This window comes from Phasianus colchicus, chromosome 3 (genome assembly GCF_987193195.1).
Source record: "Phasianus colchicus chromosome 3, bPhaCol1.hap1.1, whole genome shotgun sequence".
NCBI classification, from domain to species: Eukaryota; Metazoa; Chordata; class Aves; order Galliformes; family Phasianidae; genus Phasianus; species Phasianus colchicus.
Window position 1 is genome coordinate 77,862,486 of NC_143438.1, and position 26,044 is coordinate 77,888,529.

The following is a 26,044-nucleotide window of genomic DNA, read 5'->3' on the forward strand; positions in this document are numbered from 1 at the left end:
TGTTACTTAGTATCTGAGTTTTCACAAGAGTGGTATAGTGGCTGTGATCTGATTAGATGGCAACTAACTATTCAACATCAAAGCCCCTAGTTTTTTCTTTTTGACTGAATGGTGTTTCTGCACTGCCATGCAAACCTTGCTTCAGTGATTCGTAACAGTACTTCTTAACTTCGAATCTTTCCAGTCCCAAAGAACATTTTTGCAGTTCACTGAATTAAAAAATTGCAAGAATGAAGGGAGGACAATTTTGATGTGTTCTCCTCTCATTCCACCGTTAAATGAACTAAATAAAGGAAATCCCGCATTTGTTGATCGCAGTTCCCCGAAGCGATAAAAGCTCAAACTCCCCAGGGGCCGAGCAGCCGCCGCGGCACAAGGATCGGGGCGGACGGGCCGCCGGCGAGGCTGCGCCACAGGGCAGCGCAACACTTTTCCCCGCGGGGCCGCTGCCGAGCGGCCACGTCAACCCGCCCCCCCGCAGCGGAGCGAGCCCGGCGGCGCTGGTTGGCGGGGCGAGGGGAAGCGGCGCGGCCGGAAGGGGCGGCCTCGTCGCCCGGGTGACAGGAGGCCGACATGGCGGCGCGGGAGGCGGCGGCGCGGCGCTGCGTGCCGAGCTTTGAATGAAGGGCGGCCGGAGGCTGCGGGAGTGGCCGCCTCGGCCCCTGGCGCTCCGCGCCTCCCGGAGAGCCCTCCCCGCCGGGGCAGGTGAGAGGGGGCAGCTTCCTTCGCCGCCGGGTGCCCGCTTCCGCCTCGGTGCCGGAGGGCCCGGCCTGGACGGCCTTCCCGCCGCGGGGCCGGCCCTCTCGGTCCTTCCTAAACAACGCCTTTCAGCGCCCCGACGTCCCGGCTCCGGGCCTGTCCAGCGACGGTCTGCCCGGCTGGGCCTGGGGAACGCGGGGCCGCGGCCGTCCGTGCGCGGGGTGTGCCGCGGGCCGGGACCGGCGGTGAGGGGTGTGGGAGGTTGGCGGCCCGCCGGCACGAAGGGAAGCGTCCTGGCAGATCCGTGCGGTTTACGTCTTCTTTCGTTGCGACTGCGGTGCGTGGAGTTGCCTAGGCTGAAGTTTTCCTTCATTTCTGCTGGCTGACAGCTCGTGTAAAAATGAGTGTGAAAGTTGTGCGGTGTGGCTTCAAAGGGCTGCAGATCTCTGAAGGACGCACAAAAGTGAATTACTCCCGTCTGTTTTCTTTACTGGCTCCAGGAAAAGCTCGGCCCTGGTTTGATCTGTGGGATAGGGGGTCACTTCGGGTCGTGAGTTTGTGATGCCTCAGTTGGGTGTCTGATGAGAAACAACATGGCTGGTGCTTTATACTTGTGGATACGCTGGAAATAGCAGTGAGCTGTGTGAAGGTTTCTTCAAGTCATCTTGTCCTGTAGTGTATCTTGATTGTAAACAGTTGGTGCTTGCTGAGGCAACAGGTGTTACAAGATGGCATTGTGGCACCAACTAGAAGAGTGTGTTAATTTATTGATTTTTGGCTTTCAGTGTAGATGTGGGTAACTGAAGTCCAGGGTGACCAATGAAAACTGGAGTAGAACTGGGGTCTCTTGAACTCTGGTCTGAGAACTGTAGTGCTGTGAAGGGGTTTACGTGGAGTAGTGCATTATGTCAAAGACTTCAAGTCTGAGCAGTTATGGTGTGGTATCATGGGATTGCACAGCTTCCATCTTTGTGTTTCTGCATGCTGTTTTTTCAGAGGACAGTAGCATGTATAGATAATGAATTTGACTGCCTAGTCAGCAGATGTATGTTTTCTATTTAGTTAATGTTGCCTTAAAAAAACGGGAGCTGAAATATTGAGGAGTTGATATTAACATGATAGAAACTATGCTCGGTTTCTTGGAGAGGAAGGGTTGAAAGGAGGTGGTGTTACTATATATTGCTCTAGGAATTGAAGGTCTGAAAAAAGAGAAGTTTAAGCTCTGCTCTGTTAACATTGTCTAGGAATAGTGTAGGAATGGCTAACACATTCTTGTTTTCTGTCTTAAATTAGACAAAATTTAGCTTTAGCATCCTCTACAGCTCCTGGTAGTCTTGAAATATCTTCTTGGATTTGAACACCTTGGATGATTGTCTCACTTCTATTAATCATAGGCATATTAATCTCTCATAGCTTCCTCGTAATTTCATGTTTGGTGTGCGTGCACTGGAAGATAGAATATCAGTGTTAAAACTTCAGTTTCTTAGGGGCAGCCCTCTGACTGCGTGTAGGCAGATAGAGGAGATATTTCCTGTTTTTCTTCTTTGGTTTCTCCTTCTCTCTATTGCCATAGTAGCATGGCTACAAGATTGAGTCATGTTGCCATATAATCAATCAATTTATCTGAAAGGTAAAGTCATTGTTTTCCCTTCTGTGTTGGTGTTCCCAATATTATATTTTCATATAAAGCAATTAAAAAAAAAAAAAAAAGCATTTCGCCTGGAAGAGAGGAGTAGAACCTCTTCATTAGGTTACAGGGTCATGGTTACTCTCTGAAATGCAGGTGCTGGTAGCGGCTTTCAGTACCTGACAATGCCTTTTTATAAATGCACTGTGCATTTTGTAGTTTACACAGTTTAGAGGAGGCCTTTGTGCTTGAAAATAAACTTTTTTTTTTTAAGCTCTATCTAAAATCTTGAAATTCCATCTCCCTGTAAACCTACTTGGTCATCTTTGGGCTGGTGTGGTGACACTGTTTAAGATTTTATACAACATGGACTTTGAGAGGTACTATCCTTCCCACTGAAGCTGCACAAATCATGTAGTGCTTACTTGATTTTTACTGGTTGGTTGTTCTAGTGAAAACATTCTGGTTCAGTGATGCCCTTGTTTTGGTACTGACATCTGTGAGCATTCAAGGGCATGTTAGTCTTCTGTATGAGGAAATGGTCATGTTTTGCTTAAGAATAGTGAAGCTTTTTTGTGGTTACTCTTGAAGTTATGCAGTTGGTGGAGGAAATGTTTGGTTTCAGTGAAGTTATTTTTAATTTAGTTTAGACTCTTTCCCTTGGTTAATTATCTGTATTTAGTGCAAGTAAATGCTGCTGTTTCCAAGCTGTCTTCGTTCCAAAGTCACAGATGAGCTTATATGAAATGCTCACAAAGCAATGGTAATTGAAGGCAGAACTCCCATTCTAGCCATCTTGAAACCTGTTCTCAAACTCCTCTACCAAAACAAAAGGCACAGCTGCATGTTTTTTACTGTTCACAGTACTGTGCTTAGCCAGTGTGTCTAAAGCCATAAATTTATTTGCCATCACCTGAGTTAGTGCTGCGCCCTGTGTCCCGGTTGCAGCCCAGGTGTGTTCCTGGCACACCAGTGTTCCATTGGCGCTGAGGGCCGGGCCCTGGTGGGAAGAGCTGCTACCACAATGGGGTGGGCAGGGTACTGCTGCAGTGTGAGTGGTGCTGGGCTGCGTGCAGCCCACAGCCCATGGGTTGGATGTGCCTGGTTTAAGTAGTATTTGTGTGTGTGTAAGTAGGTATAAAAGAGGAAGTGCTTGTTGTATAGCGATGGCCGATGAGAAACTTGTTTATTGTGCTTTGGTTGCCTAACGGCTGGGATGTGTGTGCCATGCTGCAGGCAGCCTCCTGGCTGCTGTCAGTGAGGGCTGGGTTGCAGCCCTCTAATGCTGCCAGTGCTGAAAGCAATAAGTGATGTAGAAATGTTTCAGTTGAGTAAATTTCCGGGCTTTCTCTCCCTTCACTGTATTAGTTTTATTGATCCATAAAATGTTTTCAGGGATTAGTTGCCCTGTGCTTCTGACTTGTCTCTAATGTGTTTAACATCTTGCTAGCATGGTTAAATCTTTTCAGCACACGTCTTCCATGTGAACAGTTGCTGTAACTTTTTACCAGTAGAAGGCAGTATGAGCTATGTGAGTCAAACTCCTGCTAAATTGTGGAACTTCTACAAAACTGTTGCACAGACTGCTAATATTAATTAGGATTCGTGGTTTAATTATTAACATTGTTTTTATTGGATCTTAGAAGTTCAGTTAACAGTAAGTGTAATAAATGTTATACATCAGAAGCAATCTCCATAATGGGAGGAGAAAAGCTATCTATCCTACCAATGGGAAGCTGAGGTATGAGGTGTGAAATGCACAAAGCTGTGTCAGCCTGACACAATCAGATTTTCTGAATTTTAGTCCAGTGTTTTACCTCTGCCTCCACCTCTTAAGAAATGTTCCAGGATTCTTGCTGGCGTGCTGCCAGTCTGCGTTCTTTCTTTGTGCTGTACGTGGCTTTGTATCTTTCCAGTGCTGGAAGAAGACTGACAACAGAAAGAATGAACACTTTTGTTTTACTTAACGAGTCTAGTGTCATTGTATCAGATGTATTCAGTTTGCACCAAGCTCAGAAAATACAAAGGTTCCTTGTACCTTTGTGTTTGTTCGGTTGTGTCTGAATATGAAAGGATTGCTCTTTTAATTTTAGATAGTGCTGTCCTTAGAACAGTAATGCAAATGCTTTAAGTGCTCTTTTAGATGCCTGGGTGTAATGCTCTACTTGTTCTAATCTGTAACCAAGTGGTTGGTTTAAGATTCGTTTTACGTAGCTTTTAACATATAGCTGTAATTAATTCATAGTACCACTTAATTAGCCATATAAAATCTAGATGCATTGATAAAAGTACTTTTTAAAGCTGAATTATATTACTGTGTCTGGTTATTCCTTCTTGTTGCTAAAACTGGGAGTCTGACAACCTCTGGTGTTGCAGGATTTAAGTTAACTGGGAAAGCTATGATTAAAGTTTAGAGAAGAGGAAGGCAAATGGTACTTTCCATCTTGAAGGGCTTGCTGCTGCCACAGTTGAAGTGAAATGCAGCTCAGACATGAAGGCAGCACATGGCTGTGTCTCTCTCCTGCTCATTCAGCACAGCTGATGATTGCTGTGGTATCCTGCTGAACAGACATGTGGGTGATATTGGAAGTCTGTTCATTCATGAGTAGAAATGCTCTGGGAAAAATGCATTGATTTATGATGACTAGTTCTTGTCAGCAATCAACTTTTTCCTGAGCTACAGCTTGGTAGTATGGCCTGTAATTTAGCGGTTACTCGGATGCTTCAGCCTTCTGTTCTACAGTAAAAGGGCCCATTTATTTGGTAGCAACCCTGTATAATTTTTCAGTAGCAGTAATTCTTTTTCTGGGCTGTATGTGAAGTAATATTTCTAGTACCGTATTACTACAGTGGTTAGTGTTAGTTAAGATACCTTGCAAATGAGCAACAATAAAGTAATCCAAGCTCTGTGTAGCTCACAAATACCATTATGTACTTTTTAATAAAATCCTCAGGGCAATATTGGAGCAGCCTACCTAATGATCCACCTTCCTGACTCTTCCTAACATAAAGCCTGGAATAATAAAAGTGATTTAAATGCCATAGCATATTTGAAATCAAGCTGTTCTTCCATGGAATACTCATGGCCTGAGGAAAATGTCACAGGCTGCCTTCTCTACTCACCAGGAGGTATGTTAAATTTGCAAGAGAAAATGTTGTTACAACTGTAGCTGTATATAATTAAAAACTATTTGTGAAGCGTAATCTTTCTTATTCTCAAATGTTCACTTTTAAAAGAGAGAAAGGGAATCCTTGAATATTATTTAAGGATCCTTGCATATTATTCTAACTTGTTCTGCACCTGCTTGAGGGAATCTGTTGAAATAAATGCAGTATGATGAGTTTAAATTATCTAGATTGTCAATCTGACACTTAAAAATAGCAGTCAGAATAAGTGGTTCCAGCCAAGAGGTCAGTTTTTGCTTGTCTGAGTTTCCTAGCATGATCTGGTTTGGCATAGGGTCACTGATGTATCTGGGAGATTAACTTGTGCTGTAGTGCATGTGGGATGAACAGAAACTGTCTCTTCTGAGTTTTTCAATGATACTGGTAGCTAAAATAGAGTGTTTGATCTCATTACACATCTCCAATTAAAATAACTGTAAAATTTAAGCCACCAGTTGTGGGTTTTCACTCAATATTGATTTCCTATTCCTCTTTTATTTACATAGGCAAGACTTGGTTAAGGAAGTGTGAGCTTTTTACTGGTCATAATTCTTTTCTCCTTGCATTGTTAGTGTCTAAAGTACATCACCAGTACAGTCACTGCCATTGATGGCAAGTGCTTCTCCTTCAAAAATATGTTCAATTGTATCTTTACCTGTCATTGCCTGCAGTTTCTTTAAAGGCTGTGTTCATTATGTGCTTGTATTATCTATGTAATTGACATCTCCAGATAGGAGACAGAATCTCTGTTCCAGAAACCTTTTTTCTTATTTGGCAGTAATGTAACTTCACAGAATGCTCCCTGTTTATGAGCAACTAAGGAAATGAGCTTTAAAGACTATGTAAAGATGTATAATGTGCTACATCTAACTTTCTTTTCTTTTGCAGGAAGGGTTTCTCACCATGGCCATAACACAGTTTCGGCTCTTTAAAATCTGTACTTGCCTGGCAGCTGTGCTTTCTTTTATTAAAAAGTTAATATGCAGGTAAACATGTCTTAATTTGGTTACCTTTTCTGTTTTAATTACAGATTCTTTCTCTTCTTTCCTTCTCCCTAGCGCACGTGCCTCTCTTCCTAATTCTGATTTTGCTACTAATTCAGACATAGAAAACAAGTCAAATTCATTCTTTAATCTGCATATTCTTTTGGAACTTAAGAATCTGTGTAGTGCAGTTATGAGTCAGTGTGTTTTGTGTTATATTAGCTCTAATGATTAATGTTTTCTGAATAGGTGTGACAGGGTTTAAGAATTGCCTATTAATGCTGTCCTGTGTCAAATGAATGAAAATTGTACTCCAACCTTTTAAAAACATTCAGCGAGTGGTATTTTGTTTTATAATCAGTTAATGGCAGCATCCACGTGGTCATCAGTGGGCTTTCATTATAATGAAATGTAACTGATTCTTTTCCTGCTTTGAGAAGAAACAGTTGAGATTTCTGGGTTCTTCTGCCTGTTAAAGATTCATTTAGATGTTTGGGGGGCAGTGTTTAAAGTTCAAAAGAATTTTTTTTCCCTCTGTTTCTTAGTGAAAATGCTTTATGCCTTACAACAGTAAGCAAAACCACTTAGTGTTCTTCTGAGTTATAAACTCATGAATGCAGAAGTAGTGTCTAGAAGCATTAAAAAAATAATCAGATTTATAGGTACATAGGGTTCAATAGGAAGCTTTCATTCTTTCCAGCCCTCCTGAAGTTTTAGAAAGATAGATTTTAATGCTGCATATGACTTCAGAGATGTTAGCTTTAGCTTTGTAATTTGAACTCTGAAGTGAATGAAGAACACTGGCTCTTCAAGTTTAAGGAAGTAAAAACACTGAGCATCTACAGTACATGGACCTTTACTGAACGCATGAATTGTTTATAAGCAGGTAATTGTTTAGTAGATGTAATGACAGCACGTTTTTCTTTTCCAACTTCTGAATGATTGTAATAATTGAAATGAACAGGTGAGGAAGTGATTGGGAATGAAAAATAGTAAAACTCTTAATAACAATTAGTTGAAAGAATGAAAAATTTGAAATGTTCACAGATGCATGTAAATGGATCAAGTTGTTTCAGTCCATTAACTGCAGATTATTTTCCATTTTAATGTCAGCTCTGGAGCATAGTTTGATAAATCCTGTTTTCTTACAGTGCATCCCTGCTTATGAGTGTACCTGATAACCAGTAAATGTGATTGAATGAAATGTGCATTTTAATTAGGTGGATATGAGCTAGTACCTACTTGGATTGCATAGTTTAAATTAGTTCTTAATTTTAGCAAGTGCTTGCAGAGATTCTTCATCTTTTTAGTCAGCATCAAACCTACACAGTGTGCTTGGCAACTTTTTAGATTTTTCTTTTTAATGAAATGCTTTAAACCTTTGTTTCTAGCAAATAATAGGTATAAATAAAAAATAAGATGAAATTTCATTCTGTTTAAGATCTCAAGTTATTTTCATGCTGTGGACAAATGTGGATGCTGCTGAGTAGTAAGGGTAAACAAAACCAAGAAATGTTGAGACATTTGACCTTCAGAGCAGTAATCAATATCTGTGTGATGTTGCTTGGGAGGCAGCTGTTCTTATAAGCATGGTGTGCCCTTCCTAGAAGGAATGAGGGTATGTAGCCTCCTTCAGTGCTGCTGTGTGTAGCATACTCTTTCCTATGTTATACAACAGAACAACCTCCTTCAGAACCTTCAGAACAACCTCCTTCAGAACAACAGAACTTCCCTCCTTCATCCTTGTCAGTGTTATAATTTTTGCTAGACTGGTGTTATGAACTACTAGTTGAAGTCATTAGCTTGACTTCTGGATCATTTCAGTAGGGAGTTGCATCAGCTGAAGTGTTGGCTTAGAAAAGTATTAAAGAAAAGCATGTTGTACAGGTTTAAAGGAGGATGTTTCCAGACTTGTGTTTCCTATAGAAACAACAGAATCAACTCAGCCTAAGAATCAGATGTTCCTGGTGTGTTTGAGGGGGATTTTATTTTTCCTTTGGTCATGCATCTATTGGACAAGATTAAAACTGATCTTATTTGTTTGCATATATAAAGGCAAAGAGGCCAAAGGAAAAATTAAACAGTCAGAAAAATGCGTTGTTGTTTACACTGCAGTAGTAAATTACCATTTGTATGAAGATGCCATTTTTTCCAAGGGCATCATCTGGAAACGATGTGTTGAAATTTGGTTGCCAAAGTAATATTTTTATTAGGAACCTGCTCAGGGATTGAATCTGTGTGCATAATACATAGCACAGAATTTAGATTGTACTCTGTCTTGGCTGTTGTATAGTAGGTCATTGCTTTTCTGTTCTATATTTGTTTTGATTTCTTAACATGGGGGAGACTTAAAGTCTCAAAGACTGAAGACTTAAAGCGGTTATGAGGGCTGCTCTGAAAGTAATGCTTATTTTATTATCTTGGCCCACAACGTCAGGGGTGGATGTTGGTAATACAGCAGTAGAGGCTGAACCTCCCCACCAGTATGCCATTACATGTTGTTGCTGTGTGACAGATGGCAGCAGAGGGGCACTCTGATAAAATGGTGTCTTGACATGGAAGTGCGTATAAAGCAAAGGTGTGACATTGAATTCCCCCAGCATAAAAAGTGGCACCCATTGATATTCTTTAACGCATCCTGAACACTTATGGGGACTGAAGAGCAGTTGTGAGCACAGTGAGAGGTGGTGGGTGATGCATTTCAGCAGTGACAGTGGGTCACCTCCACTGGTACAGATTTTTATAAGTGTGGCATGCAGGGTGTTGTTCATTGTTGATGAAAAAGCACAGCTAATGATGATGACTGTGCTGAAAATTAGTATTTTGTAGCTGAGAACTTTCTCTATTGGATAGTGTTAGTGTGCTCTTTGTTTCTGTTGTATTACTGTAAAATTTCTTAGGAACTTTGGTAGATGAAATTATGCTGGGTTCCTCTTGAGGAAACCTTTGTGTTTCAGCCTATCTTTAACCTATGTCAGCTTAAAAAAACAGTTTCTAGATGGGCTAGAGTTAATTATATCAAGTGAAGGTTTGATAATAGCATCTGATCTTTCCTATGAAAGATTCTGTTGGGCCTAAAGTAGGAAAAATGATAATCTTATTGCTCTACTGTATACCAGTGAGTGATTACGTGCAATTCAGCTCTTCTGACATGATGGTGGAATGTTCTATGATGGTAAAAACTATGGATATGATCTCCAAATGTTAACTTTCCTGCAGGAGTAGCAGTAATCACATCTTCACTCTTCCATGACCATCTTGTTATGAGTTTGCACTTTCAGGGTCTGAATTTCATTCTCGTGTGTTATAAGGTTTTAAAATGTAGCAGATGTCAGCTAAGAATATTTTAGGTGTTACTATGATCTCTGAGTGTTGCCATTAAGTAAATATCTACATCATTTATTAGCAATGCATTAGTGTTAATTTTCAATTAAAATTATTTAATACAATTGCTAAAAAACTTTTGCTGAAAGAATGTTCTTGAAGTAAATATATTGAACAGAAGCTGTTGGCTTGTATAATATTTTGCTATCCCTGGATTCTAAAGGAAAAAGTGCTTTAGAGGGGCTTTAAATGAAGCAACTCAGCAAGCAGTTTGTTAAACGCAGATCAGTAGAAGTATTTCTTAGCTTCCAGTGGAAATGGTTATCTTTGAACTAATCTAGAGCTGTAGTATTTGCTTCTTAAGCACTGACAACCTAAATATTATAACCAACTATATGCAAATAACTGATTAAATATGTCCCTTTTCAAACAGTCATGGAAACAAAGGAGAAGCAACTCTTCAAGAAATATGAACAGTATATTGCACTTCGATATTTGTGTGAACACAACTGTAGTTTAGGAATGAAATTCCTTTGTTTAGCAGTCTCTGACTAGCAGTTAATACTAGGATAGTTTAAGCACTTGATGTTTTAGCCATGACTGCAGTAGTGCTGTTCTCAGACTCCCTTTTTTTTTTTTTTTTTTAAACTTAGTGCTCATGTTTTCAGAGCTTGGAGGAATCCTACATTTTTCTTTCAGGTCTGGAAGAGGGCGAAAGTTAAGTGGAGACCAAATAACTTTGCCAACAACTGTGGATTATTCATCTGTTCCCAAACAGGTAATTGCTTCAGTGGTAGGTGACTTAATCACTTTAAGTGATTGTCTGTTATGCCAGTCCTACTGTCTTAGCAAGTTACAATAAGACAAGTTTTTACTTGTGAGTAGTATTAACTTTTACTGTTCACTTCTCCAGCCAGAAGTAGAAGACTGGTCTTCATGGGATGAAGATGCACCTACCAGTGTGAAGATTGAAGGTGGCAATGGTAATGTGGCAGCTCAGCAAAATGCTGTGGAACAAATGGAACCTGATTATTTTAAAGACATGACACCAACTATAAGAAAAACTCAAAAAGTAGGTATAGAGCTTTCAATTGTACTTAGTGAGGGCTTTAAGATAGGCTATAAGTAAATTGGCAGCCTACGTACAGTGCTTCAGGCAAAATTGTGCCGCCTTGTTGAAATGAGGACAGTAATCTAATCCATCCACTTAAAATGCTGATTCTGACTCAAATGAAATTCTAGTTTGTGTTTACATCTTTTGTTTTAATGTTCTTGGAAATTTATTATGAACTTCATAGTGTGAGTGTTACAGGAAGTATAAAGGTGAAAACCTTCAAATCACTTTTAGTTCTGAAAATAGAACCACTGCACTAAGCTACCTTCCATACCTTTCAGTTATTTCAAAAGAGGCATTCTGTGTCCTGCTTATACTGATGTTTGACATAGTAACTCTGCTGTTTCAGAAATCAGCGGTTGTTTTACCAGTTGTTGAGGCAAATAGTATTAGGGAGCTGATATTTCAAAATAGCTTGCTCTTCAAAGATCAGGTTTTGTTAGGGAAGCAAGACTGAAGAGTGTCTCCACAATAGCATCCACACTATGGACTTCTTTGTTTTGTTTCTGTATTGAAATCTAGTTAGATATGTACAGGTCTTTAAGTTGATTGAAAAACTTTTTGCACCAGAACAAGCTGCCTGGAGAGGTTGTACAGACTCCTTTGGAATTTTTCATAACTCAACTGCATAAATTCGAGCTGGCGATGCTTTGAGCAGGATGTTGGACTAGAGACCTCCTAGTTCCTTCTGACTTTGATTCTCCTGAGCTTCTACGAACTGGAGATGACACTTACCCACTTGTTTCATTTAGCCTACTTTACCTCTCCACTGCTTCCAGAAGACACAGATCCCAATTTCTTTTACTGTACACACACTCATACCTGTGGGTAAGTGCATGTATTGAAGTCAAAACAGATAAGGGAAACGTGATCTTGGCAGCCACGTTAAACTTGTTAACATACCTTTCAGGAGGAGCATTAGTGCTCGTTTTTCTGCCAAATTAGTACAGAGCTTTACCAGTTGATAGGATAGCAAGTTGCATTTTGACTGTTGAAGCTTAGGTTGTCTGTACAGCAGTGCTGTTGATGAACCTGAGAACAACTTAGTAGTTCAGAGAGTGCTACCCCCAAGTGTACTGTCTTACTTTGACCAATCATGAAAGTGGGATTTCTCCAAGGAGTACCTAATGTAATTACTAGCTCATGAATACTGATGAGATGTGGTAATTGGATCTTGTTTTGTGCCCTTTCTGTGTTTTAATACAATCTGTTTTCATGTGACTTAAGTAACAGCTAGTGGGGTGGAGGAGGGAGTTCTTGTGTCTTGTGCATTTTGCTTCTTCTGCTTGCAAGCTGATTCAGCTGTACAGCTTCCAGAACCTGAGCAGATTTGAAACAGTGCAGTGTTGTAAAGCAGTGCCTTCATAAGCACAGACCTAAATGGTCTCCAGGGAATCTTTGACCTCTCTCTTTTTTTTTCTTTTTTTTTTGTTGTTCTCCAGATAGTTATTAAAAAACGAGAGCCTTTAACTTTTGGAGTTCCAGAAGGAAACGCAGGATTCTCTAGCAGATTAGCAGCTACACAAGATATTCCTTTTATTCACCAGTCTGTAAGTGCACTCAGAATATTAATCTGTTATTTGACAGGTAAATGACTGTTCCTTAGGAGAAGGAACATCTGTCTAAGAATATTCTGCATTGTGGGGAGCAAAAGGAATAGTTGTGGAATAAAATAAATGCTTTTTACATTGAGTATTTGGTTCAAACTAATGAAGTGGTTGATCTAATTTTAATTAACTTTCTCTATTGTGAAGCTTAACAGACCAATGGTTAAAAAGTAGGAAGCTGTAAAGTGCCGATTTACTAGCAAATCTTCTAAGCCAATGGACTATACATTTTTTTGGACTTCCACAGTAAGTTCCTAGTGGAAGAGTAGGAGTTTTTTTCCTAAAAAGCCTCTGGGTTATCTTAGCTTTATAATCTTGTACCCATTTTTAACCTTCTTCTCCCTTCTCCTTCTATAGAGTTTGTCTTTGGAAAGTCTTCTAATTTTACTCCTTGACAAACAACATCTAGAGGGAAATGCTTGCTTTCTTCTGCCTTCTTTAACAGTGTTTTATCTCGTTTTTTGATGAAAGATCCAGAATGGCCATAATGCTTTCTTCGACTGTCATAATGAAAATAATTTAGGACAGGACTTTGTTGAAGAAAAACATCACTGAGAGGATAATGGACAAATGTGGATATACATCTCGGTTTGTCTGTGCAACTTCAGAAGTCTTTAATGCCATCTGCTTAGCTTGTCTTCTCCTTCTTAAAAATGCACTGTAGTGCTTCCTTCTTTTCTTTGTTCACCAGCAATAGAGTCTAAAGATTTATGCTAACAATATAAAGGCAAAAAAATCAGTTTTAGAACAGGGAATAACAAATTGGTGATAACCTAAGGTATCTCATACATTTCTGGAAGTCTGAAGCATCAAGGTTAAAAATAAGTGCTTTTTCTACTTTTTCGTCCATGTTGTTAGAGCTTTTCTTGTTTTGTTTCAGCCTGAACTGGGAGACTTGGATACTTGGCAAGAAAATACTAATGCCTGGGAAGAAGAGGAAGATGCTGCCTGGCAGGCAGAAGAAGTTCTTAGGTAACTGAAAATCATGTAGCACCACATAAACTTTTTTTATGTTGAAGAATCAAGTGCAGGTTTGTTTGTGATAGTACTTTTCTAGTTCTCTGTGTCTCACAAAACTAGTGTGAATACCTTATCAGTTTTCTTCTTCTGTTTGCTTTTCCCTTTTATGAAGTTGAAAGAGTACAAATGGTAACAAAATACAGATTGAATTTAAGCTAATTGCACACAATGATTTGAATTGGCAGTAATTTCTGTTAATTTGTTTTATTTCAAGCTTTAATATATAGCGATATAATAGTGAAAGTTATGTGATGATGGGTTTTTTTGGATTGTTTTTTTTCCAAGGACTGCCTTTTCCTGTCAGGAATATCAGCAGGCTCAGTAAGATCTTTAATGTCAAAAATGCAGTCCACTGAGGCTATGGAGCACCAGACATAGTCAGTGAAAGACAATGAAAATTCCTGCTTTCTTGGACTGGGAAACGAAATAACTTGTTGTCTGCAGAGGCTGCATTGTATTTTAGTGAAATCTTGCTACGTTCCATTAAGATCTGTTTTTAAGACTAAAAACAAGTGATTAAGCTTTCCCAAGCACAGACTTGTCTTAGAGAATTTACCTACTACTAATAATCTACAATGTGTATGTGTCAGTATATTTCTGGAGTGATAAATTGTCTGCGTAATTGATTTTCATGAAGTGGCCAAAGGCGTATTGTTTGCCTGTAGTCATGTTCATGCTCTAGAATACAGAGGGAGAGGGACTACTTATGTGGGAATAGCAGTGGGATTTTCCCCCAACTCTGTTTTTCAAATTTCTCATCTTACTTGATAGAAGCTGTTGTAAAGATTTCAGCCTGACATTTTTACTACTGAAAGGCTTCGGCTCAAGTTGTGAACTTTTGGACTTCCTGCTCTGCTCCACTAAAAAGTCTTGAGCTTTACTTGCTTTAGCAGGGAAGTATACGTGTCAAATATTTCAGGTAAATAGAGTATGCTTAGAACTGTCTGTTTTGCATATCTCTTGGCCTGCAGTGAATGGCTACCTCACTACAGCTGATGATTGTGTGAGTTCATTCCAGCTGTGTGAAGAAAACCTTTGTTCTATTCACAACATGCTGACTTAGTGTTTTTCTTTAATTGAGGAAAATGCTGGCTGATTTTTAGCAAGATTGGTAGGAAATACCTTCTGGATTTACAGTCTGTCTTGCAGTAGACATCTGTGGTGTAATTAACATCCAGAGTTTAACACATAACTTTAGTACGTGACAGCCCTGGCTCTGTGTTTCAACAGACCGTAGTAAGGAAGCAATCTGGAGTCTATTCTTAATGCTAAGAGACTAGGTCTTGATCTACAAAATGATCTGAAGATTTCAGACTGCTGGTTGATGAACAGTGTTCCTGATTCTCCACAGTGGTAATGCTGACTCCAACAATGCTTCCTGACAATGGAATGAGTGTGGGTCTGTGTGTGGAGGGAGGACATGAGGGTGTCCATTAGCATCTGGGTACCTGTTGGTGCTCCGTATGCAGAAGTGTCTTAGAGTGGAATCATTTTTGTATAGCAGTGGAGTGCTGCACAACCATGCAGAAATGAGCTGTGGTGTGTTAATAGCAGGGAAGACTGTACCTCTGTCATTAACTGTGATGATTTAATACATACATGTAACGGTTGGAGTAAGTATGTGTAGTAAGCCACGTGCTTCCAGAAAGTCAGTGCGCTGAGGAGTAGGCTTTGTAACCTGAGAAGTTCCTGTTGTTTGTTCCCCACTACCCAGAAGGTTTTGAGCTGGTTGCTCTGAAACTTTCCAGTCACTGGTTAGTCAGCATGGTGAATGCAAAGCTGAATTTTCATTTTTCTTTACAATTAATTGAAGTTAGTTAGAACTTGATTACTTCTGCAAATTGTAGATACCCATATGTACCTTTAGACTTTATAATACCAATTATTTTTTTTTTCCAGTGGCAACAGCTAACTTAAATGCTCTTTGATTTAGAAAGAGCCCAGGTGTGTTGGCATAGTAGAAGAGGACTATACGTAATACATTGTTTTTCTGGTTTACGTGACCTGCAAAATAACATCTGAACTTTAGAGTCATAGAATCCTTACAGTTGGAAAGAACCCTTAAAGCCCATCTAGTTCAACCCAATGAAGAGACACCAAAACTTGCTGAACTCCTTCCTGTGGAGCCAAGTGAGTCAGTTAAGGCTGTGGTTTGTCATAGGCTTTCTATTGAGAGATGATCCTGAGAGGTGGTAACTTCATGTTGAAAACAAGTAGGAAGTTTGGAATAGAGGTGGGTGAATAATGGCCAAGTGACAGAGCAGTGGAAAGGTAATCACTGTGTGGTATGTTGCATGTATTTATTTTCAGTGACTTTATATCACCTCCAGCAGAAGGTCTCCACTCACTTGGACTTAATGAAGTCTAGTAAAATTACTCAGCCAGTAGAGGACATGGAAACCTCATACAGGAATCTGTGTGGTGTTCTGTTGTGCAGTTCATGGTGGTGGGGAAAAAAACTTGGCCTGCTTGACTTTCTTTACTTTGCAACAGCAATTGCATAGAAGAATTGCTTAGCATTTCATGTGGCTCTATGGAACTTCACTGTATTTATGTGACTCTTCCCTTCTGACTGGGAGGTGTAGATCTTGATGTAAATTACAAGCTTCTTCCATGGCGGTAGAGCAGTTTATTAGAGAATAGGAGAACTTCTGGCAGTTAATTAAATAGCATTCCCTCTCCTCCTACCACTGTCAAACACAAAAATAATATGTAGTCTTTGTTGCTGAAATATCTTGAAGTTCTGTGTGCTCAGTTTGTCTATAATTGAAAGTTTACCAAAGCAGGTTGTCTCAGTGCAGTGCAGCTTTAAGGTTTTCTGTTTTACACAGTTGAATGCATGTGTGCAGCTAACGGATTTGAAAGTAAACTCCTTACTGTTATATCTATCTAAGGTAATGGGACTGTTCAGTCTGGGGAAGAGGAGCTGAGAGGAGACCTTTTTGCTCTCTTCCAGTACCTGAAAGGTGCTTACAGTGAGTGCAGGGTTGGTCTCTTCTCACTGGTGACAGGTGACAAGATGAGGGGAAATGGCCTCAAGTTGTGCCAGGGTAAGTTTAGGTTGAATATCAGGAAAAACTTATTTACTGAAAGGTTGGAGTAGCTGAATGTGTTTAAAAACCATTTGGATGTGGTGCTCAGGACATGATTTAGCAGAGGGTTGTTAGAGTTAGGGTAGTATGGTTGGACTCAATGATCTTTAAGGTCTTTTCCAACCTGAGCAATTCTATTCTGATCCTATTAGATTTCTTCATTCTCTTTTAATGAAGTGTTCTTTATTCTTATCAAATCTTTATTAAGTTTACCCTTTCATTCTTCATTTTTTTTAAATTGTAAAGTCACACTGCAACCAGCTTGGCCATTTTTTTTTTTCTCTAAGGAAAATGTTTACTCCATGCCACTCAGTAATGTGTTGTAGCTACGGAGGATGGAGGCAGGTTGTCAACTTCTCTTTTTTCTTTCTCTGTTCCTCACTCTTGGAAGGGAAGTAGAAATTGGAAACTTGTTTCTTTAGACGGATTCTCTGATCTGGCAGCTAGTAACATTTGTTGTTTAGCATTATTTCTTATCACTGCTATAAAAAGATACACAACTGAAGACTTATTATTTTCTACTTCCTTAAAGGCTATTTTTTATATTTGTATTGAACAATAGAGCACAACACAAATCCTGAGCGTGTGAAAGGGAATATTAAGTAATGTCATCTGATCACAAGGAAGACATCTATAGCAGTTGTGCATAAAAAGGATGGCTGCAGGTGCTTCTGCTGGCAAAAAGGCAGGACACAAACTTCACGTTCTAAGTTGAATCATGTTGATCTGAATTTGAAAAAAATGGGTAATTTTATTATTAGACAGATCTTCCTGACTAGTTCTAGTCTGATACTTGCACTAATTCGCTTAATCTTTGAGAATTTAGTTGCTTTTAGATTGTAAAATATTTTGAAGAAACATTACTGTCCTGAGAAAAGTACTTGAGTGTAATGAAATACTAACTCTTCTGAGACTAACTACAGTTTACTGAGGCTCTGTTCTTTATTAGTTATAATAATGTATTTATTGACTATGCTGAAAATTGGACTCCTCTTCTTCAGCAGTTCATTTTTTCTCTAATTACAGACAACAGAAGTTAGCAGAAAGGGAAAAAAGAGCAGCAGAACAACAACGAAAGAAAATGGAGAAAGAGGCCCAAAGGTTAATGAAAAAGGAACAGAACAAAATTGGTGTAAAACTCTCCTAACAGTAACCAGGCATCGGTGGAAGGATCCCACCTCTACAACATGCATATTGGTATTAATTTAAGTATTTCCAGGACTTCAACTCGCTGCTTGGTTTCAGTGCATTCTTCAAGTCATCTTGGAAGCCAGAATTCTCCCAAAATATCTTGAACTACTAATAGGTAGTTCTTCAAGGGAAAAAAACCCAAAACCATACAAAATCATGCCTTGATGGAATGAAATTTCCTACAATAATTCTATTCCAGTACCCTTCTTTGCAGCAAACATGATTGAGCAAAAGTGATTGAGAGACACTCTTAATGAACAGCTCGAGCCTAGGGAAAAGAATGTAAATATTCTGTGGTGGGGAATCTACTGTATTGTCTGTGCTTACCTGAAATATGTAATTAAACAGTTTTAAAGAACCTTTTGCTTCCTACCTGATATGAGTGTCTGCTTTTTCTTCTTTTTTTTTTATTTAATAAAAGTATTTATACATTTAGAATTATCCATTAGAGATCATACTGATCAGTACAGATGAAAAGACCTTGTTGTGGATTAAGTGTACTCTTGGCAGTGTGTGCTTTGGTGGAGGAAGGGTTACAGATGAGCATTTAATTGGATTTCCCATCTTTTTGTCACTTGCAGCTTCCTGTGCTGCCATGCCTATTGTCAATACTGCAGTGGCTGCAGGCAGTGGCATTGCTGTATGACAGTGATGCATTCTGTTCATGTTACAAAAGCCGATGTGAGCATAGCCCCATCTGGAGTACTGCGTCCAAGTGTGGAGCCCCCAGTACGAGAAAGACAGGGAGCTGTTGGAGAGGGTCCAGAGGAGGGCCACGAAGATGATCAGGGGACTGGAGCACCTCCCCTATGAGGACAGACTGAGGGAGCTGGGCTTGTTCAGCCTGGAGAAAAGAAGGCTGCGGGGTGACCTCATTGCAGCCTTTCGGTACCTAAAGGGAGCCTACAAACAGGAGGGAATCAACTCTTTGAAAGGGTAGTTAACTGCAGGACAAGGGGAAATGGTTTAAGTTGAGGGAGGGGAGATTTAGGTTGACAGCAGAGGGAAATTCTTTACAGAGAGAGTGGTGAGGTGCTGGAACAGGCTGCCCAGAGAGGCTGTGGATGCCCCGTCCCTGGAGGTGTTCAAGGCCAGACTGGATGGGGCACTGGGCAGTCTGGTCTAGCATTAAATGAGAAGGTTGGTGGCCCTGCATGTGGCAGGGGGGTTGGAGATTCATGATTCTTGAGGTCCCTTCCAACCCTGGCATTCTGTGATTCTGAGATAGGGGAGTGATTCATTTTATTTGTGTTGGTAATTTTGCATTTCTAGCACACTGCTTTACTTCCTACAGTTAGTAAAAATAGAGACTTCATACTTATTGTGTAGGTAGTGTAACTGGGGAAAAAGTCTTCATATTAATAAAGCCAGTGTGGAAGTTAGTAGTTCTGTTAACAGTGTTTCTCAGATTCCTACTGCCTTGGCAGGGAGCTGAATGTTGGGTAAAGATCAGAGCAAGGTTTTTACCTGTTACGTGTTGGGAGCTGTGCAGCCTCTCCCTGAATGCAGCTGAATGCCTTCTCAGAACTGCACAAGGTGTTCTTAAAGGTTGGAAGCAACTTTGATATTATTATAGTGTTAGTTCTGTCTTTTAAACAGCGCATTTAAAAAACACTGCTGCTAAATGGAGCCTGCCATAGCGTGGTTGAAAATCAGCTATCGGAATTTTAAACATTAGAGAGGTTTGTGCTGCTCTGTTACCTTCTTGCTACAAAAGAAACCTGGGTGGTCACAGTGAATGTTTCTCTTGAATGTGAATACGACTTTCTCCAATAAATGACGCTCCATTTCTTCACTAGTCAAAGTGAAGGTTGTTTAAAACATAATAGACATAACAAAGAAGTACAGAACTCTAGTAAAGGTGCTATCACTGGGGCAAGGAATTGCTCCCTTTGCCCTCAGCGCACATTTTTAAATAGGACCAAAGCATTTTCCGTATTTTTTTCATTCACAACAGCAGATATTTAGGAATAATGGAAAGCTATGTTTGTATGAAATTCATGGAAAAAAGAAGCCTATTAATTTTGGCCCTTTTGACTTAGCTAATTAAAGAAAACGTGATCGTTGCCATTGAGTACTTGCTATGTGCTACCCCATCATTCCTCCTCCTCTGTGGCTTACTGGTAACAGCCATCCTCCCAAAAGCTGCAAAGCAATGCATGGCACCATCAGGACTCACAAGACCTCTTCTGGTCTGGATTGCAGAGAAAACTTTATTGGCTGTAGGTGAAAGTGAGGGGGCAGTGAGATTTCAGTGGCTAGAGGCATTGCTGGATGTTTGTGTGGGGCCAATTCCACCATGTCCACCTGCTGGCTGATGTTGCCTCCTCTTAGGAGCAGATCTCAAGTTTTGGGCATGGAGAGTTTATGGCTTGAGGGCCACAGTGCATCTCAGTGTATGTATGGGACTTTGTGGCTCTTGGCCATGTTACACAAAGCCTTCTAGATTTCTGTGAAATGCCAGGAAGCCTGATACCACTTCTTGAAGTGCAGAGATGAGAAGTTACAAGTTGAGATTGCATTGAGTTAATAATTAGGTCACCTGTTTCTGTCAGTGCAGTATGGGCGCAGCTGAGAGGGCAGCGGCTGCACTGCTGACCTAGCACAGCCCTCTGTGCAGTGCTTCCTCTTGGAGCTGGAAGTAGGTTTTTTTTCAATCAAACTCTCTTCAGGGTGCTAACAGTTCCTTACGCCCTGATATGGTGCCCCCTCCTGCTCCGAATGTACGATGTCTCAGCTGAAATTGAGTATTTTTCAGTAGCTTCGCTACAATAAAGCACTCAGATTCTTAACATTTCTAACATGCTTTACTGAATTTGTGATTATAAAGGTAATTTACAATAAAGCAATTAAATAAACAATAAGTTAAAACACAATACATTTATAGATGGTATTTCACAGGGCTCGAATGACTATCAGGTTCCAATACATTTAGACTCTAAAACGACATTAATATTCAAAGTGTATCCACGCCTATATTTATCGTCCTAACAGTTTCAAGACTCCCAACAACTGAACACTGTGGTTACAGTCCTTATACGCACAAGACTGGTGGAATGCTCAAGCAGTTGCAGGATTTAGAAGAGCACTACACAAGACAGGCATGAAGGATGTGCTGGAAGCTGTCTGGAAAATACGTTTTTTTTCTTCTCTAAATTGGATTGATGCTTCAGACAACAAATGGCAAGCGCTAGCATGCTTTTTAGAGTACATGTGTGATACACTTAGTGGAAACGAGTCTCCATGTTACTTAACACTGTAGTTTCACAAATATTTTGTTACTGTTGCCTACAGAAATAACCCACCTTCCTCTGCCCTTTTGTTCCCATATGCACCCCGTGCTGCCTGTGAGTTTGTGCATTTGCTCAGTGAACTGGACAGGGAAAGGGAGATGAAGGCTAACTCAGCAAACAGCCACGAAGCTGTGCTAGCTCTCTGCTGTCCCCGATCCTCATTACTGTGTGGATGTGCTATACACCAGCAGAGGGAGGGACCTGGTGACAGGGAGCAGGAAGACTACTTCTGTAGGCAGCAGTACTGAGCTATGTCAGTTAAAAACATTCTGTGGAACTACAGGGTTCAATTTTCTTCATTTGGAAACAAGAACATGTTTTTGAAACAATTTATAGTGCAAATCAAGTATTCAAGAGCAAAACAATGGACTCTGCCAGAATATACAATATCTTTTTGTATCTCTCAACCCCCTCTCTCCACCTCAGCCCATTGGTGCCCAGTGACAGTGGAATTTAGGTTCTAATATTGAAGGGTGTATGACGCAATGAGTGCAGGGCCACCAGGCAGCACCCACGGAGCAACGCTCCAATATTGTAAATGGGATCTACTCCTCCTCTCTGAGTACTGAATACCCACATGACAGTGGGTACAATGGGGGCTGCTACAGCCAGGAGATCTACAAGGAGACTGCCACTCCAGTGCCTCTGCATTATTCCTGTCTCAGAGGAAGTATTTACATACCCGAACACTTCATCACACATTTCCGTAAAATCAAGTTCTTTCATGACATGATTTTCATCAACTCCGTAATCCACCTTTCTGCATGGAGACTCCATAGGAGACAAAAGGATGGCAGAGTTTGGATCACTTGGAGTTAAGTCCACTACTATAGCAGAATCACTGAAGCTTCCAGAAGAAAAATCACCCAATTCCTTCAGTGAGGAAGGCGGGCTCAGAGGAGAGACATCTTGAGATCCGAAGATGTTCTGAATGAGCCGCTCCACATTTAGGCTATATGGCACCACGTCAGTCTGGACGGACTGTTCCACCATCATGATGTCGCTCCTCTCCTCCTTCCTAGAAGACCTTAGTTTTTCATCAGGAACATTTTCAAGCATCTCTTGATCCACAGCAGAAATGAAGAAAGCTGGATCAGCCAACTCAGTGGTGAAAGTCTCTTGAAATGAATCGTTCCCATTAGCCACGTCCTCATTTAGAAGCACTCCACTATCAACCTCCAAAGCTTGCTCCTCCGCGATGAGGGTGTCTGGCAGCTTGGCATACAGTGCCAATGGCTTCCCTGGTGTGTCAGACACATCCTCATCCCGCAGAGAGCCGTTCTGAGCCATCTCCATGCTGTGCAGCAAAGATTCCAGTTTCTTGTTTTGAATGTTTATGTCTATGAAATATTTCTGAATGCCTTTGTCCTTTTCCGCCAAGTTGTTTTTCATGGTTTCAATAACCTGCTTGAGTTGTTTAATTTCCTTTTTCGCTTCCTTGAGGGCCAGCTGTGCCTCCACACGATGACACTCTTCTTCAATCCAGTCTTCCCTCATGCGTCCTAGCTGAGTTTTGAGTTCTTCTATTTCAGTCTCCCTGCAGAAGGAGAAAAATGTAACACTTCTCTGACTGATCAGTTAGTGCCAGCTAGTGGAGAGGCTCCACAGCACTGGGATGGCTGCAGATGGCTGCAGAGATGCTCCAGGGAGGAAGCACATTCCTCCAGGCACCAGCTGCTGCCACTCCCGAGAGCTGTAAGTTGCCTGCCAAGACTCGCTGGCTGCTGACTGAGGGCACTGACCTCCCCACACAGTCAGCAGACCTGTGGCAACCGTGGCTGTGCTACAACCCCTGACATCTTGAGGCACCAGCGATGGTCTGTAGGTTAGATCCCATCAGCACAGAACCTATACCTCTCCTACTGCTTTGCCCCACAGGAACTGAGAAATGGCCTCCTGGGAAGCACGTGCCATGCAGTGCCTGTGCCTGCAAGCAGCTCTGTGTGTACAGCCAGGCAGCTGACAACAGGAAAGCTGCACTCCTCAAAGATGCAGAGGCTGGGTTATCCTCCTCAGGACTGTGGGTTCCACAGGACTCAGGCTGGGAGGCCATTCAAACGCCCCTTTGTGCCCGCTTGGGTTGCGTGTGCTGGATATCTAGCTCTCAAAGCCCAGTTTTAATCAAATGCCATCTGTTACTGTGTATTGCACATTGTCACTTCTTTTCTCAGCATCAATACAAAGAGCTCTTCAGAAAAATTCAATATAAGCAAGAAGAACACAAGTGGGCACACTGGTTTGTACAAGAACTTTTCTTTCATTACAGAAGAAGGGGCACATTTTGAAGTCATACTTCACTGACAGAGGTAGTATAGAAGACTAAATATGAATCTGCAGGGATAAAACTTTTATATATAAAAGGCCTTGATTCTAAATCAGACTGATAAAAAGATCCCTTGAAAACATTTCATTAGGCAATTTCAAAGAAGGGAGAAGAGCCATGTTTAAATATATGCTGCACGGTGCATGTTTACTGAGCAAACTAGGAAACCTGAAATACCTTAAAACAGCCAAACCGATCATATTCTAAATTTATTAGTTGAAACTTTATAAGGTCAATAAATCAGTAAAACATTCAGGATTTCCATCCCCAAATGCTCCTGAATAAATCTTTCCATCCCCAAATGCTCCTGAAATGAAATATACCTTTCCTTAAGCTTGCTCTGAGATTCCTTCAGCTTTGTTTTCAAATGCCGTACTGTGACTTCCTTCTGCTGCAGAGGAGTCAAATACTGCTCTGGATTTTGTGACTTAACACTGTGGTGATCAACACAAGTCAAATATCTCCCCGATCGCCTGGAAAGAAAAAAAGAAAAGCCATTGCATAACATCACCCTTATGGTTCTTCACTCTTAGCAAAAAAAAAATACAACACTGACCGATACCAAGCTGAGTTTACACTTGATTCATCTGGGCTTCTCAGTGTCAGCACAAGTGACTCGCTCCGCCAAGTCAAATACTTGAGGAAACTGCTGATATGTGGGTATCACAAAGCATTTACTATTTATTGTGATTTGTTGCAGCGCAATGATATCAAGAGTTATTTAACTTTGAAATATCCAGGCATCACCTCATCTAAAATGGGTGGAGCGTTGAAGAGCAGACAGCCACGCCACTGGCAATGGCACTCAGCTAAAGACATGGCCAAGTAAGCTAGTGGAAAAACTGAGTTTAGATCCAAATGTGAGCTACGAAATTGAACAAACTGAAACCTAGATTCACTATATCTACATTTAAGTGTATATCTACTATGCTAGAACTGTTCAGTTGTCTGAGAAAGAAAGGGAGAGCAGTAGAATGGCAGCAATTCAGTCTCTGCACTACTGCCGCATCTTCTGGCATGTATCTGTTTTCCTTCCTGCTCAGGAAACTGCACTCCTTGGGCAGGTGCCTAAGATTAAACGAGATGAATTTCTGCCAGAGTGTGTAACATTTTCTATTCTACCACACCCAATTCTCACCAAATTCAAAGGACCCTTCAGTGAAAGAACCAGTAAATCCACGTTAGAACTGATGGCATGAAACCACTTTAAAGAGATTGTCTTGGAGTGAAAACCAACCACAAGAGGCCTCTGACTGAGAGTAACCTCTAATTCCACTGTGCTGAAACAATAAAGCTTCTACAGTGATAGGAAAATACAGGTTGGAACATCCTGCTGACTGTCAAGCCACCAATATGTAGTCTCACCTACACTGAGAAGCAAGATGACTTGCTCAGCAATCCAGACAGTGTGTTCCAGTGCAGAGAAGGTAAGTCAGAGCACTGAACGCTGGGGTGATTAAATAAACACTTGCCTCATTATTGGGCTGGTGTCACTTCCTTTGTATGAGCCTGAGTTACTGCTACTGGGAGAAGAAACCCCATAATTCTGATGGATGTTAACAGGATTCTGCTGATTTCTGCAGAGTGTTGACAAATGGTCCTTTTCACGGGAAGCAGGTGGGCTGGCTCCAGACTTGTAGGATGAGGATCCACTATTCTGACCATAAGGGCCACGACTGGAGAGGAACCAAAATGGTTAAATCATATTGGATTATCCTCGTCACACAACCCATTATGTGTCTTACTTTACATACAAAGTTGTCTATGAAATACCACTAAAACACACAAATGACTATGAATGGCTTGGAAAAAAGTAAGACTTCATGTCATCAGCCACTGCATGTTCTTTTGATGACTGTGAGGATCTTGTTTGAACTATGTGATGTAGGGAAACCTCTGGCATTTTCACATTTCTCGGTTTGCAGTAGTTTCCAGTTACTCCATCAGATCATCTGTATTCCCTGAACCTTTGAGTCCATTAAGTAATTAGAGGACTGCAAACTTGACCAGTTCAAAAAGGACCACTTTTCAGCTTTCCTCTCCCAGGCCTGTAGAGATGCCTGGCTCTGGAGCCTGGTTGAGGGTTGTAAGACTTCTCTTATGATTCTCAGCAAGCAGCCTAAGGGATCACAGTGTGAAGGCAGATTTTTTTCTTCTGTGCCTTTGGCAAACTGGATGTTTCAGCTGCCACTATCAGCTATTCATTTGCTTACATATAGTTTGGACCCTACTGAGCAGGCTGAAATAATATTAAAATAAACAAAGAAAGCACAGTTTCTTCTTCCAGTTTCTGTCATACATATTTACCTTTCTTTTTCCTATCTTTACTAAAAAAACTGCTATTCATGTGTGCTTTAATAAAATTTATATCTGCACTTTCCAGTAACTGCCAAAGAACTGAGGCACTGGAGCCAGCTTTTAGAGGTGCATTTCTCATTTGTTTAGTTGATTTAGTTTCCTACACTGCTACCTTCACCCTCTACTGGAAGTTGTTCTTCTAAACTGCAGTTAAAGGCAGGTATCAAAAATATGGAAAAAGGCAAACCAAGCCAGCAAAAAAAGAAAGTTTGAATGTAAAAATCAAAATACCACAGAATTATGAAGCA

At 40.8% G+C, this 26,044-nt stretch overlaps 2 protein-coding genes across 9 annotated transcripts in view; one reads left to right on the forward strand and one right to left on the reverse strand.

The window, feature by feature from the left end:
• The first annotated feature begins 565 nt into the window (after positions 1-565).
• On the forward strand, positions 566-18,181 carry EBAG9 (estrogen receptor binding site associated antigen 9). Of its 5 annotated transcripts, none has more exons than XM_031591138.2 (8): positions 566-705; positions 5,281-5,455; positions 6,380-6,477; positions 10,498-10,576; positions 10,712-10,870; positions 12,355-12,462; positions 13,400-13,491; positions 17,658-18,181. In XM_031591138.2, exons 2-8 carry the CDS (start codon positions 5,423-5,425, stop codon positions 17,776-17,778), a joined length of 690 nt encoding a protein of 229 aa, XP_031446998.2. In that variant the 5' UTR covers positions 566-705; positions 5,281-5,422; the 3' UTR covers positions 17,779-18,181. The 5 variants fall into 5 exon arrangements, with proteins under 5 accessions (XP_031446998.2, XP_089994036.1, XP_031447000.2 ...); XM_031591139.2 differs by lacking the exon at positions 566-705 and adding an exon at positions 773-1,036; XM_090137910.1 differs by lacking the exon at positions 12,355-12,462.
• A 2,483-nt stretch (positions 18,182-20,664) lies between these two features.
• Positions 20,665-26,044, reverse strand: part of SYBU (syntabulin) — a 43,028-nt gene continuing 37,648 nt past the window's right edge. For 2 of the 4 annotated variants that reach the window (XM_090137911.1, XM_090137913.1), the window contains exons 5-7: positions 24,911-25,114; positions 23,762-23,911; positions 20,666-22,652 (exon numbers count right to left, since the gene is read on the reverse strand). In XM_090137911.1, coding sequence (XP_089994037.1) covers positions 21,569-22,652; positions 23,762-23,911; positions 24,911-25,114 — 1,438 coding nt within the window. In that variant the 3' untranslated portion in view covers positions 20,666-21,568. Of the gene's footprint in view, positions 22,653-23,761; positions 23,912-24,910; positions 25,115-26,044 lie in introns of all 4 variants that reach the window. The other 2 variants (XM_090137912.1, XM_090137915.1) reach the window with 2 other exon arrangements.

Excerpts from the sequence above, each read along its gene's own strand:
- EBAG9 (XM_031591138.2), top strand. The coding sequence starts at position 5,423 with ATGTCACAGGCTGCCTTCTCTACTCACCAGGAG. Across the intron at positions 12,463-13,399 it reads TTCCTTTTATTCACCAGTCT|CCTGAACTGGGAGACTTGGA; the intron begins GTAAGTGCACTC and ends GTTTTGTTTCAG. Across the intron at positions 13,492-17,657 it reads CAGGCAGAAGAAGTTCTTAG|ACAACAGAAGTTAGCAGAAA; the intron begins GTAACTGAAAAT and ends CTCTAATTACAG.